Source organism: Hyaena hyaena, unplaced genomic scaffold, assembly GCF_003009895.1.
Source record: "Hyaena hyaena isolate Hyena2069 unplaced genomic scaffold, ASM300989v1 scaffold_83, whole genome shotgun sequence".
NCBI classification, from domain to species: domain Eukaryota; kingdom Metazoa; phylum Chordata; class Mammalia; order Carnivora; family Hyaenidae; genus Hyaena; species Hyaena hyaena.
The window spans coordinates 147,687-163,048 of record NW_024080715.1 but is presented as its reverse complement, the minus strand read 5'-3'; the positions used below and the strand labels follow the sequence as shown (position 1 = coordinate 163,048).

General features: G+C 39.8%; 1 protein-coding gene across 1 annotated transcript in view; it reads left to right on the top strand.

Moving 5' to 3' along the window:
* The window catches only part of OXCT1 (3-oxoacid CoA-transferase 1), a 138,869-nt gene that overhangs the window by 22,167 nt on the left and 101,340 nt on the right, over nt 1–15,362 (top strand). Inside the window, exons 4-7 of the mRNA XM_039234179.1 lie at nt 2,820–2,955; nt 7,051–7,200; nt 11,468–11,574; nt 14,269–14,329. Coding sequence (XP_039090110.1) covers nt 2,820–2,955; nt 7,051–7,200; nt 11,468–11,574; nt 14,269–14,329 — 454 coding nt within the window. The remainder of the gene's footprint in view (nt 1–2,819; nt 2,956–7,050; nt 7,201–11,467; nt 11,575–14,268; nt 14,330–15,362) is intronic.

Here is a 15,362-nt window from a genome sequence, read left to right as displayed (position 1 = left end):
CAGCGTGAGCAGGGGAGGGTCAGAGAGAGAGAGAGAGGGAGTCACAGACTGAAACAGGCTCCAGACTCTGAGCTGGCAGTCAGCACAGAGCCTGACGCGGGACTCGAACCCACGAACCACGAGATCATGACCTAAGCGAAAGTCGGACGCTTAACCGACTAAGCCACCCAGGCGCCCCTCATCAGGCCTCTCTTAACATGTATCTCCCTCTGTTGTAATTATAGGCTTACGTGTTTATTTCTTGATATCTCAGAGCTCCTCCTGGCCCAGAACCCAACATACTAGCCCTGGGGTGCAGGAACAACTTAGTCAAGGACTGTTGGATGAGTAAGCCATACAGAATACACATGCTCCATAGGGGAGAGGCATTAGAACACTAAGGGGATTAGGAGGGAGAGATCATGAATGAAGCCTTCTGTTTCTGGGAGGAACTCTGTCTTTATCATGAGATTCATATCTTTAAAGTGACTTTATTATAGCATAATACAGTAACATAGAAAAGTGCTCGTAGCACAGGTGTAAAGTTCAAAGAATTTGCATAGGCTTCAGACCTGTGTAACCAACCCCCAGCATCTTTAAATGGAACATGACTGGTATACCAGAAAGCACACCTCCTCTTCCTTCCAGTCACTGTTTTCCTTTCCTGCCACTGAACTTAACCATCGTCCTTACTTCTGAATTTATCCATTAGTTTTGTCTGACTTTGAACTTCATAGAGGAGTAATTCAGTAAGTACTCTGTTGTCATTCTTTTGCTTGGCATTTTCTACGTGAGAGTCATCTGTTGTCACCAGGGGTTGTAGATGATTTGTTCTCCTTGCTGCTTGGCATTCCACTGTGTGGCGATACTGCAGTTTATTCTACTGTTGGGTATATTGGGGAGGCTCCAGTTTTTGGCTGCCATAAACAGTACTTCTGTTTTTGTTGTTTGGTGAACATAAGTTTGAATATTCTTATGAATATTCTTGTCATTTGTTGAACATAAGTATGCACTGCTGTTGGATATATACCAAGGAGCGGGATTGCTGACATAGCATATCCCTATGTTCAGCATTTATAGAAACTGTGAATAATTTTTCACAAGTGGTTGGGGAGCACCTGGGTGGATCAGTCAGTTAACCATCTGATACTTGATCTATGCTCAGGTCATGATCTCATGGTTTGTGAGTTCAAGCCCTGCATTGGGCTCTGCGCTGACAGTGCGGAGCCTGCTTGCTCTTTCTCTCTCTCTCAGAATAAATAAATAAACTTTAAAAAAAGTGGTTGGATCAGTTTACATTCCCCACTTCATCTGTGAGAGTTCTGGGTGTTCCACATTCTTTCCAACACTTTGTATTTCCTTTTTTTTTTTTTTTTAATTTAGCCATTCTTTCATGTTTACAGTGGTATCTCGTTGTGGTTTTCACCATAGTTCTTTTAAAAATAGCTTTATAACTTAAGTTTAAGCATTCTTCATTATCTTAGAAATGTTTTTCTAGTGGTTAGAGCTAAGGTGACTAAAAACAGCTAAGTATTCATTCAGTTATTAATCTGCCTTGTCACACTGACTTTGCTTGAAATCCGAGGTGTATTTTAATTTGAAAAAGAATAGACATAAATAAGAAAGACATAAACTTAGAGACCCTCACTTAGTGAAAAAAGCCAATACTCTATGCACCATTTCTAAGAAGAAATTGAACTCTAATGTGTCAATTATAGGCTCATCCTTGGTAACTAAATACCACTCAGGTGAGTGATGTTGATAAAAGAGTAGGCTATGCATGTGTGGGGTCAAGCGAATGTGCAAAATCTCTGTACCTTCCTCTCAATGTAGTTATAAACCTAATACTGCCCTAAAAAAGATGAAGTCTTAAATAAAATTTAAAAGAGAATAAATTGAACTCCAACCTTAGATATTTTTTAAGTTTATTTATTTTGAGAGAGAGAGAGAGAGAGAGAATGAGCAGGGCAGGGGCAAAGAAAGAAGGAGACAGATCTGAAGTAGACTCTGTGTGGACCACAGAGAGCCTGATGTAGGGCTTGAACTTGAGAACTGTGAAATCACGACCTGAGCCAAAGTCAGACGCTTAACCCACTGAGCCACCCAGGCGCCCCTGAACTTTAACCTTAATAGAAACATTATATTATATAAAACTTAATAGATAACAGATAACAGCATTATTCTTGCTGCCTGTAATCTTTTCACTGGTTTGTGATTAATTTGCTGATTTTTTATTGCTAAAAATATTTAAGTGTTTAAATCTTCTTGACCTAAATATCTATGATATAGGGAAAATGTTCATCATAGTCACTTATAATTTGGGTCTAAATTTCAAGAGTATGCTGTTCTTCTTTCTTTTAAATATGAGAATACCTTGCTCACTTTTGAGGACAGGATGAATTTCTCCATTTGGAGCCAGTGCAGATCAGAAGGCTGGCATTGCATTTGTATCTAAATTTGCCTTCAAAGTGTAAGGCAAGATCCAGTTTCTCTCTGCTTGTCTTCTACCCTGGCATCACTTTGGAGCAGTGGGAAGAATGAAAGGGACAGGGTGGATTTGTGGGATTGATGTGGGTTTGGATACTGGCTGCGTCACCCAAGATCTTGCCAGAAATCACTTAAAGGTTTTGAGCTTTAGTTTCCTCAGCTGTAAAATAAGAAAAGAATAGCCACCTTGCAAGGCTCTTTGGGCGGTGGGGGACTGAGAGAATATGGGTGAAATGCCCGACAGACGGGAATCCTTTAAATTAAAAACACTTCATGGTTGTGAAAATCTTGGATATTAGTGTTCTTCTGTCTGATGTACCTTTGATGGCAAGCTGTTTGCCTTTTTCTTCTAGGGTTGACAACTTTGGCTTGGGCCTTTTACTCCGATCCAAGCAGATAAAACGCATGGTGTCTTCCTATGTGGGGGAAAATGCAGAATTTGAACGGCAGTACTTGAGTGGTGAATTAGAAGTAGAACTGACACCTCAGGTAAGAAGGTTTCTCTGCTCCTCTTACACAGCAGTAACTTATTTTAAAATTTACGTTTTTCCCACTAGAAATTTTCATTTGCAGGAGAGGTAAGGCAGGATGGATGCGATTTTGCAGGACCAAGGAGATTTGTTTGTAGGTCACACCTGTTAATGGCTAGAAGACTATTATTTTCTGTTTGTGTACCAAAAAATATCTAGGCTCCCGGATAAATGTTTTTTTGTTTTTGTTTTTGTTTTTTTAATATTTTTATTTATTTCTAGGAGAGAGAGAGAGAGAGACAGCGTGAGCAGGGGAGGGTCAGAGAGAGAGGGAGTCACAGACTGAAACAGGCTCCAGGCTCTGAGCTGGCAGTCAGCACAGAGTCCGACGCGGGTCTCGAACCCACGAACCGCGAGATCATGACCTAAGCGAAAGTCGGACGCTTAACCGACTGAGCCACCCGGGCGCCCCGGCCGGATAAATGTTTAAGTTCATCACGATGACATGTATTATGCTGGAATCCTGCAGTAGGCCTTGCCCAGACGCTGGACGATTGTCCTGAGAGTCCATTCCCGTGAATCATAGGATTAGAAGCCTGTGAGGAATATGTTCTGGCTGAGACATCAGGAAAGTAGAGCCCATGAAGGGAAGAGCTGGATATGTCCCAGAATAAATGCTGGAATCAGGGCCCAGGTCTGCAGGGTACTGAGGTCATTACTGAGCAAGCCAGTTACTGCAGTTAATGTTGTAAGCCTTCACTCACTTCTTACACTACATCTTAACTGGTTAATGAGTATGTCAGAGAGGAAACTTTTTGAAGCCATTTGGGTAAAACAGAGGTCTACAGGTTATATGCATTTGTCGTTTTTTTTTTTTCTTTCTTAAGTTCATTTATTTATTTTGAGAGAGAGAAAAAGCATGAGTCAGGGAGGGGCAGAAAGAGTGAGAGAGAGAGAGAGAGAGAGAGAGAGAATCCCAAGCAGACTCTGCAACATCAGCATAGTTACTCAAACCCACTAACATCAAGATCATGAGCTGTGCCGGGGCGCCTGGGTGGCTTAGTCAGTTGAGCGTCCGACTTTCGCTTAGGTCATGATCTCGTGGTTCATGGGTTCGGGCCCCGTGTCGGGCTCTGTGCTGACTGCCAGCTCAGAGCCTGGAGCCTGTTTCAGAGTCTGTCACTCCCTCTCTCTCTGACTCTCCCCTGCTCACGCTGTCTCTCTCTCTCTCTCCTAGAAATAAATTTAAAAAAAATTTTTTTAAAGATCATGAGCTGAGCCAAAGTCGGACACTTAACCAACTGAGCCACCCAGGTGTCCCTAGGCATTTGTCTTCTAATTTGACATCATCTGCCTTCATCTCTGAAATTGAACCCATTACTCTGCTTTATTTTTGTAAACAGAATTATTATTACCACTAACTTCACTACATTGGTAATGATGTGATCGAGCAGAATTTAAAAAATCAATAATTAACTCTCAATATACACTTGTCTAGAGAGAGCATGCAGGGGAGAACCATTTTCTCCCTGAGGCCACACAGCCTTACGCAGGTCACACCCTATCACTCGGCAGTGTTGTTGGAGCTGTGTGTGTCATAGCCTCCCACTGTGCCTGGCATTTATCTGGTGTTCATTTAAAGTGTTTTGAAATAACAAAAGGTATCCTGTCTTAGTCTGCTTGCACTGCTATAACAAAATGCCACAGGCTGGGTGGCTCAGGCAAGAGAAAGTGATTTCTTACTGTTCTGGCAGCTGGGGAGTACAAGCTCAAGGTACAGGCTGATGTGATTCTTGTAGCGGGGAGGAGGGCCGGGAGGGAGAGGGTATGCACATGCACAAATGAGTACTCTGGGGTCTCTTATTGTAAGGACATTAATCCTATTGGGTCAGAGCCCGACCCTTCTGGCTTCATTTAACATTAATGACTTCCATAAAGGCCATGTCTCCAGGTACAGTCACATTGGGGGTTAGGGCTTCAACATACAAATTTTCAGGGGACACAATTCAGCCAATAGCATATACTTTTCCTCTTCGCATTATAGGTTGAGATCCCTTTTCCTCTGGGTTGTAGAGCCCTTGAAAATTAACCTTTCAATTACTTCTTTTATCTTCTGCATCATGCTTTATTTTGTCAGAGGCCACGTACATGGGTGTTCCTTAGTATTTCTTTTATACTCTTTAAACTGTAAGAGGTCACTGTCTCTGCCCATCTTAGCGGCAGGGACATAAACATCGGCTCTGGCACCCTGCTTTGCAGCCTGTGAACCCAAGAAGCATTGATGAAGCGGTAGGGATGAGGACTCCCTTCGGGGTTTGGATGCAGGGGGTTGGTGGTGCCTGCAGAGAGCCTGTGTGTAGAATTTGACCACTTTTAGACCCTTGCCCGATTGGACAGAGAGAAGGAATAAAGTATTCAAGGAGGGCAAACATAAAAATATTTTATAGTAGGGGCTGTTATTACAGTTGTTTTGATGGTTTAATTTTGTGAATGTTATTAACTTAAAATATGATACAAATGGAGTTATCCCTGTCCATTAGATGAAATAGAGAAGCAGTTATCTGGACTTATGCCTCAAATCCTACCTTCCCCAGATTATCCCACTTACTTCAATGACTCATGTCTGAAGTCCCAACTTTTAGTGCCCGCTTTGAGTTTAGTGTTTGAAGGCCCCAGCTAAAGTAGAAAGTGTTTTCACAGTTAAAGCAGAAATTTGCTTTCAGTATTAACGTACTATTATTAATACCTAAACCAGTTTTTACTACTGAATGGCCAATCAGTTATCTAGCATGAATATGATGTAGCTAGATCATAACAATAGATTTCAGGGTTAGGGAGGGTATCAGGAAATATTCAGGGCCAGAGTTGTTTGCCTGTGGGGATAACTGGGTGGAAAAGTAGTTGGGGGAAGGAGGGAGCTAGGGAAATCAGGTTTGAATCCCTGGTACCCAGGAAGGTGATAAAGATGATCAAAAGAGGGTACAAAGGAACTTTGCATACAGCTTTTTCTACCCTGAGATAGAACTTAAAGTACTCTTAGCTTTTAAAAACCAAATTACTGGGGCATGTGGGTGGCTCAGTCAGGTAAGTGTCCAACTTAGGCTCAGGTCATGATCTCACAGTTCGTAATTTCAAGCCCCATGTTTGGCTCTGTGCTGTACAGCACAGAGCCGATTTCAGATCCTTTGTCTCCTCTCTCTCTGCCCCTCCCCCTGGTTACTCTCTCCCTCTCTCTTTCAAAAATAAATAAATGTAAAAAAAAAATTAGCTATATGTTGTACTCATTGTCTAACTTTGGATTTTCCTTCATTAGGTAATGTGGTAGATGAAATCCTTATAAGAATGTTTTAAAATAAATTCTAAGTGAACTTGAAAATATTATATTATTATTGTAAAATATGGCATTGTTATTAATGATAAAATTCAGGCTATATCTTCATATGGCACACAGTAAAACACAACATTTAAATACATGTTTTTCAATATATATAAAGTTATATACTTCCGGTTTGAAAATTGATTTTAATATATTACAGATAGACTGATGTAGAATATGATGTCAGGAGAGCAGTGGGGGATCAGAAAGCTAAGAGCCTGATTATACAAACAAGCAGTTCCATTTGAATGTGGGTTAAGAATTGAGATTGTTGGGGCACCTGGGTGGCTCAGTTGGTTAAGTGTCCGACTTCAGCTCAGGTATGTGAGTTCGAACCCCATGTTGGGCTCTGTGCTGACAGCTCAGAGCCAGGAGCCTGCTTTCAGATTCTGTCTTCCTTTCTCTCTGCCCCTCCCCTACTCACCCGCTGTCCCCCTGTCTCTCAAAAATGAATAAACGTTAAAAAAAAAAATAAAAGAAAAAAGAATTGAGAGATTGTTGTCTAGAGGGACTTGCTTTAAATTAATCTAGCATACATTGTTAGTGAAATACAGTAATATACAATGCTGGGTCCTCTTTAGAATGATAAACCTCTATCGCTTCTCAGCCTTTCGGCTAAGCTCGAGTGTAGAATGATAAACCTGTAGAGAGAGGGGCCATGTCTGTATGTGTTTCTGTATCCACATACATAAGTGTGCTTAATGAACTGTTTGGGATGTGCTGTTTGCTCACTTGTAGGGCACACTTGCAGAGCGGATTCGTGCTGGTGGGGCTGGAGTTCCTGCATTTTACACCAGCACCGGGTATGGGACCCTGGTGCAACAAGGAGGGTCACCGATCAAATACAACAAAGATGGCAGCATTGCCATTGCCAGTAAGCCGAGAGAGGTAAGGAGTGCTCTCATCTGGTAGCACAGGGATTCCTCTTTCAGCATAGGATTCCAGCTGCACTCAGTGGGTAGATTAGTATTAAATCACCTCTGTGTGAGAAGACACCGTCATTCATTTATGTGAATATGCCAGGTAAAATTTCTAACTAAAGCTGAGCACCCTCTAGTAACTAAAATCACATAGAGAAACCAGAATAAATAGATGAGAAGAAAATAAACTGTCATCCATATAAGATGAGCCAAGATTAGTTTTATGGTAGGTTTTAACAAATGTAGAAGCATTTATAACTTCTGATATACTTATGTGGACAATAGAGCAGATGTATGATATATATCGTAGTAATCTCTTCATGCTCAAGTCCCTACTGAATGTGGGTGAAGGAGTTAAAAACAACAACAACAACAACAACAACAAAGACATCATAAGTTTGTATCCAATATTGAAAAGTAGGGGACAGTTGTAATTATATAATAAAACATTTATACTACCTCCTTTATCCTTCATTTTGTATACTGGACATACAGTTTGGGCTGTATTGAATAATTTAGTTTTATTTAAAGTGCCGGGTAGAATGGAGTACGCTAGGTAACTTCGCTCACATCTTAGAAAAGAATAGAACTCTAGATATAGATATTTAAGATATTTAGATTTGAGCCAACTTTAAAATTACACAGGCTAATATTCCATTACTGTATTTTTAGTACCTCTTCTTTCTCTCTGGCCACATGGCTCGAGAGCATAACACAGGTTGTAGAGATCCTGAGCTTAGCTCTAAGGAAGTGACAGTGTCATAAATCAATGGACTTCTTATCACTTATGGCGATTTTTATAAACATTTTTTTTTGCTTATAGGGATGTTAGCTCTGCACCTCCATATTTTGAGAGAAGATAAAAGGTCATTGAACATGCCCCTTGCTGTGCAGCGTTTGTCTCTAGCAGTGTCTTCCATCTGGAGCTTTGCCTTTCTGCTTAGAATGACCCATATTGACTCAAAGCTTTGATTAACATTTTTTTTATATTCTATCTTGCTTCTTTACTGCCTAATTAGGTTTTAAAAGTTTTTGACAAAGTTAAGACACGAGTCTAATTATTAAAATGGATCTTAGTAATGTAGATATTGATGCCCAGAAAAATTGGGTTAATACTTTGAGAGTTTGCTAGAAGTTACAGCATTAATTCGCCCTGGGAAAACATACAATAGACTAGAGTCTGTCCTGAGTGCCTGGGTTCATGTTTCTTGGAGTCAGGTACACAATTTTAATAGTTTTGTACTTTTATCTGAATTACCTAGGAATGTGACAAATAATGTCTTGAAATGATTCCTGTTGACTCTTTACTTCCCCACTTATGGGAGAAAGAGAAAGTGAGTAAATTCCTTAATTCAATGAATTTATTGAGCCCCTACTCTTTGCCAGGCACTGGCCTAAGTATGGTAGAGAATGCAATGATCTGGATCAAGTCCCCCTCTAATGGGAGATCTGACAAGGAATGAATTAACAAACACATAATGTCAGTAATGAAAGTGCTGTGAAGGAAAATCCCGTAAGGTAAGGGCAGAGAGAATGGTCAGTGGCCAGGGAGGTTGTGTTCCAGATTGGGTCCAGGGAAACCTCTCTGAGGATGTGACAGTTGGTAGAAATAGGAATAAAAGAAGAGACCGAGTTGGGTGAGGATTATAGGGTTGTGCTCTGGTCAGAAGGAGGAGAAAAGACAAGGTCCTGAGGCGGGCTACCCCTGTTTGTGGAACAGCAGAGCGGTGAGACTGGAACAGCATAAATGAGGCAGAGAGTGGTAGGAAGGGAGAATGAAAGGAGACTAAAGCCAGATCATGTGAGTTTGGGTTTTACTGAGTGCGATGAGAGGTTCAGAGAATTGGGAGAGTCATGTCCGAGTTTCATTTTGGAAGCATCACTACGGGTGCCAGGTAGAGAGTTTTCTGGTAGGGGTCCAAGAGCAGAAGCAGGGAGGGAGTTTAAGAGGCTATTGTATACATCCAGGTGGGAGTGGAAGTTGTTTAGACTGAGGCGGTAACAGCAGAACTTGTGGGAGGTGGTTGGAATCCGGACGTATGTTAAAGGCAGAGCCAGTAGGATTTACCAACGGATTCACTGCGGGCTGTGAGGAAAGACGAGAACCAAGCATGCTGCTCATCGAGATGGGCTAAGTACCAGGGTAATCGAAGAGCCTTGTCTGGGACTGGGTGCATTTGACATGTCCTTCAGGCTCCAGCAGGAGTTGCTCAGTAGTCTCCAGCTTGGGGAGGGTTTAGAGCTGGGATAGGAGATTTGGAGCCATCAGCATGTAGTTGTTAAATCTGTGGGACCAGATGAGTGTCTAGGCTGGAGTGCAGGTTAGAGAAAGCCTCTTTTGCATTTACAGGGTGGGAAGAGCAAATGGAGCACCAAAAAAGATTGGGAAAGTGTCTCATCTGAGAAGAGAAAGCCAAAGGGAGTCTGGTAACTTGAAAGACAAGGGAGATTTTACAAAGTGATCAGTGGGATCAGTGGGAGTGATCAGCACTGTCCCATTGAGAAGAGGTGGGGTAACAGAAGGGGGCATTGAGCATTGGTGACCTTAAAGAATGATTTTTCTAGGGGCGCCTGGCTGGGTTAGTCGGAAGAGTGTGTGACTCTTGATCTTGGAGTCATGAGTTCGAGTCCCACATTAGGTGTAGAGATTACTTAAATAAACAAACAAACTTTTTTAAAAAATGACTTTTCTGGAAGAGATGATTTTTCTGGAATGGTGGAAATTTGATTGGAGTGGATTTGAGAAAGGGCTGAAAAAAAGGAAGTGGCAACCGGGCACACACAACTCATCAGTGAGTGTAATAGTATGGCAAAACCAATCCCTTCCCTGTTTTAAAATTTTAGAATGGCTAGCACTCCACAACTGCTGGTTTTTAGATGTGTCAGGAAATTACATAATTGGAATACGGGGGGAAAAGTCATTTTTTCCACATTGCCCTGGATTAGCATATATTTAGATCTGTGTGTAGTTTTCTAGATCCGTATGCAACATACTCATCTATCATCATTAATGTTTATGGTAATGACTTTGAAATACACAAGACTCAAAAAAGCTGTAGGTTGATATACAGTTTATATAAATAGCTTTCATATGAATCATCGAAGTTTCATATTAGTAAGATCCTCCTTCATCAGCGGTCCCTTAAATTCATTATTTTCTAGCAGGAAATTGGGATAAAGCCTTTAAAGAAGCTGTTCTTTAAGGAAGGATTTCTGCTTCAAACCATAAAGAACTTTCTTCTGAAGCCTTCTGTGATATGCATGCAGTTTGTCCACTGGAGGGCGTGGTATGAGCAAAAATGGATCTCTGCCTTCCTATGGCTCCAATCCAGGCTAGGAAGGAGCACAGCATTGACACTGTTTCTTCTCTTCTTTGTTTCAATTCCCAGAGCTAAATCTCCAAGAAGAAAAAAGGAACAAAATGCCATGGCATCGTTTTACTTTATGCTTCTTCCCCTCCCCATCTGTAGTAGAATTAAAAGGCAATACAATACAGAAGTCAATAGCATTCCATTAGAACAGTAATGACGGAAGAGGAGGTGTAATAGAATAACATAGAACATTCATAGTAGGATTAAAAAAACCATGAAGTACCTATGAATAAACGTAAAAAACACATACAAACTTTTTTGGGGGGAAGAATTACAGAGCAATTCAAACAAGTCAAAGGAGACTTCAAAAAATATAGGCATGTATTATACTCATGAGTGGAAAGATGTGGTACATCAGTTCTCCAGTGTCATCTACAGATTCTAGGAATTCCAATTAAAATCTCAACAGATGGTTATAGATTAATTAGAGATGAATGGGTTTTTATAACTACTTTATATACAAAATACATTGATTATTTTGTGAGGCTTATATAGTTCTTTTTTCCTGGAGTGGAGGGAAAAATGGGCTATTTTTCATGTTCAGTGTATATAACTCATGCACATAAATAATGAGTGCTAACAGTCTGTGCCATAAGCATATAGAACTTTCAGTTCCTCCAGTTTACTAAAGCTTTCTCTTGCTGCTGAGTCTCTGCACATGCTGTTCTCTCAGTTCCCACTCCACCACTTTGACCAAATCCTAGTTGACTACCAATCCTCACCCTGAGTCTTCAGATTGTTCTCCCTCTGAGAAACCCTCCCTGACTAGGCTTGTATCCTTATCATCTGCTTCTATCAGAGCACCTACCACAGCCAAACAAGATTCCTGCAAATACCTGACAGTGCCCCCTTTGTCTCCTGCAGGTGAGGGAGTTTAATGGCCAGCATTTTATTTTGGAGGAAGCAATTACAGGAGATTTTGCTCTGGTGAAAGCCTGGAAGGCAGACCAAGCAGGAAACGTGATTTTCAGGTACCGTGATGGTTTTATACAAAGCAAAGCAATGACTGCAAAGTTGCATTTCAGCAACTTTACAATTCCTACACTATGATTACAAAATAGGTGTCTTGGTATGTTTGGTGTTTAAAAGTTCATTTAAAAAATGGCTTACAATCAAACCAACCCACAGGTCAGTATATATGTATGTGTGTGTGCAAGGCAACTGCTCTTGCTGGGACATGGTGTGTTTCTGGGAATGTGTTCTGATTGCACTGCATTTGAGTCTATATACCCTTGTATGTAGTCACATACAAACTATTCTTCCATGTGCATTTTAGTTGCCAGGACAAGTTACAGTGTTGAGACATGCTTAGCAAATGTGACAAAAACACACAATTGTATTTAATTTTGATACTGTTATTAATATGCATTGTCTTAAAATGCCTATGTTATTTTGATATTCTGGAAAGATATTGCTAATAACCATTTAGGTCAGTTCTTTTCCAGTCCTGTTGGTGTCCACTAGGAAATACGTAGATAGGTTCTATCTGAAAAGTTGGTTAATCTTGATAGTACTCAATTTTCATTCTTGTTATCTGGATAGCCACAGATATTAAGCCACAGACTTAATAGATTTCAAGATCTTTTGATTACCCTAAGCATACTAAATACCAAGTATTTAGTATGTTGGATTTATACATTATATGGTTGTATTTTGAAAATTGTACCACCTTTGAATATACATAAGCAAATTTTCCAAAATGTGTGGTCTTGAAGACTTCACTTGTAGGTTACAGAAATAGCTTTCTTTTTATAATATGGTCATTTACTGTTTTAGCAATTTAAAAAAAATTTTTTTAATGTTTTATTTCTGAGAGAGAGACACACAGCGTGAGCAGGGGAGGGTCAGAGAGAGAGGGAGACACAGAATCTCAAGCAGGCTCCAGGCTCTGAGCCAGCTGTCAGCACAAAGCCCTGTGTGGGGCTCGAACCCATGAACTGTGAGATGATGACCTGAGCGAAAGTTGGACGCTTAACCGACCGAGCCACCCAGGCGCCCCTGTTTTAGCAATTTTTATCTTTACTGAATGCAATGTTGGTATGATCACAATTAAATTCTCAGTGACCACTCTCATGTCATTTTTGTTGATTTCTGAAGACCTTATATGATACCAATACTATATTTGATATCTTGAAGTCAATCAGTTTTTCATTACAACTAATTTTGGAAATTACACATTTTGAATCCTATCTTATTTGACACCTTGGTATATGTTTGCAAAGTTTAGTTGCTTTTTTAAAAAGATTAATGAAATTGTGGCAGCTCAGTCAGTTAAGTGTCCGACTCTTGATTTCACCTCTGGTGATGATCTCACAGTTTGTGAGGCCTAGCCCCCTGTACTGTGAGCACAGAGCCTACTTGAGATTCTCTCTCTCTCTCCCTCTCTCTCTGCCCCTCCCTTGCTCATGCTTTCTCTATCTCTCTCTCTCAAAACAAATAAACTTAAAAAAAATTAATAAGGAGATTAATGAAATTGTATAGAAGCAAATGGCAATGAATGATTTAAAATAATTCCATGAATTGGTCCTGTGACTCACTGCCGGGCTCTACTATCTGAAGACTGCACAAGTGCTCTTCTGAGCATTTATTTATGCCTGCGGCTCTTGAGATTTGGTATGAGATGAGACCGCTCATCAGCAATGGTTAAGTGACTTAGATTCTTAAGATACTGACATCCAGGATGACCCTCATGTTTCGTGGGACAACTGGTAAGAGGTTTGTCTAGGTCATTGGTAGGAGAGCCCTGCACGTCTTTGCCTCTGGCCACACTGCTCTCAGAGCTTTCGATGCTGCTGGGCGTCTAGTGGACTCCAACACAGCAGCTTGTGGACGTCCCCAAGGCCTTCTGTCTCTGGGACATGCCCGAGTTTATATTTATCCTTAAATCCAAGTGAGATAAACATTGGTGGCCTCAAAGAACTAGTAAAAGAGAGCTGTAACTTATTTCCCTTTATGAAATGAGTTTTTCTATCAAGTTAACATTCTCAGAAACAAAAAAATACATTAAAATTTTTATGGATACTGGTGGTGCATTAATTTAAGAACTTGGGAATGCAAAACCATCAGCAAAATTGGCACTTTCTTGAAGTTATTACACCTCGTGGTCTGATGTGGGTGTTGTACTTCAAAAAATTTCATTAGAAATTGGTTCCCTGGAATGATCTTTGTAGATGACTCACATATTATACCAGTCAACGTTTCATTTAATTTCAGTAATACATTTCTCTTTAATAGAGAATATAATGACTATACCTTCTCATATAAAGCACTTGCTACTTTTCTTAATATTTTAACAAGAGCAAGTTTAGTGAAATACAGAACTATAGAAACAAAGTGGCATCTCAGTTAAAAGATTTAAGCAAATAGTTTTAAATAGAGTAGATTTATTAATATCTATTTTATCTTTCTGTGTATAATCTAGATGTTGAACATGAAAAACAGCCCCTCTTCTCAACTCCATAAAAATCTATCTAATTGAATGAAGTGGCCATTAGATTGTTTTTATTTATAAAATAGTTTTAATACTTACGGAAAATATGATACATTCTTTTTTAAAGACTCACAGATTTTTAGTTTATAGAATTATTTTAATCTATAATTGAAACTGAGAGAGACTCTTCTTATTTTTGGTCTTCTTTCCCCACTTTTTCCTACTCCTAATATAGGAAAAGTGCAAGGAATTTCAATTTGCCGATGTGCAAAGCTGCAGGCACCACAGTGGTGGAGGTAAGAGAAGAGGTTATTTCTGCTCTCCAGAGGTTACTTTTTAAACTGGATGTTCTGTAATAGTTCAGAAAATGTACAACAGTTCATTTGTCTTCTGGAAGAGAAATAATTTGATAGCTTTCAAATTTTGGATATCAGAGAATTATATTTCAGCATACAGTAGTTAAAATTTTACTGTAACATCAGCTTTCTGGTTAGCTAGGGTCTCACTAGAATGCTCTCTTTAGGATCAAGCTCTGAGACTAATCAGCTTATAAAAGTCCTTTGGTACTTGAGTGAAATAATCCACCTTGGGTAAAATTGCAAGATGAATTTTTATATGCAGAATCCCAGAAATATATTGGGTCAGAAGTTCATTATCTTATTGTGTGAGATACTGTGAATTCTTTAAGGAAGAAAGAGGGTAGTACCAATAATTGCTTTGTTTTGGTTCTGTTTGGAGCAGTTGAATTAAGGAACTGACTGACTCTTCTTTGGACATCTCAAGGTGTGGGAGAGACTTGACTAATTGTAGAACCTTGCTAGGGTTAATGCTCTGCGACAGAAATAGGTACTTATACCCAAACCCTGTCATTTTGTTTATATATATTTGAACCTGAAAGGAGACTTCATTATGATTCTTAACTTCAGGCTTTGAGAGTCACCTGGGAACCAAATTTTCACAAAAGTTTGAGATAGTTTTTCCTTGGGAGAGCTTTATAGGAACCCGTTCTGGGATCTGGAAATGAGAATATATGTTCTAGATTTTTCCCATGATGGTAGTGTTGTTTGTGGCATCTTTTGACTTCTGCATACATTTGGCCAAGATGGTATTTCATGGAGGCAGTACAGCAATATTTTTGAAAAATCACATTAGAATTCTATTCCTCTCTTGGAGAGTGAAGTATATTATTTTTATTTTTAAAGTTCTGGAGGATGTGGTACTTTCAACCCAGGTATGGTGGTTTCTTTTGCAATTGTTTAGTATATTTTCTGCATTTAAAATCGACAATGTGGTTGATTCTCTCTGTGTAATCTGTTTTTTTATTTATTG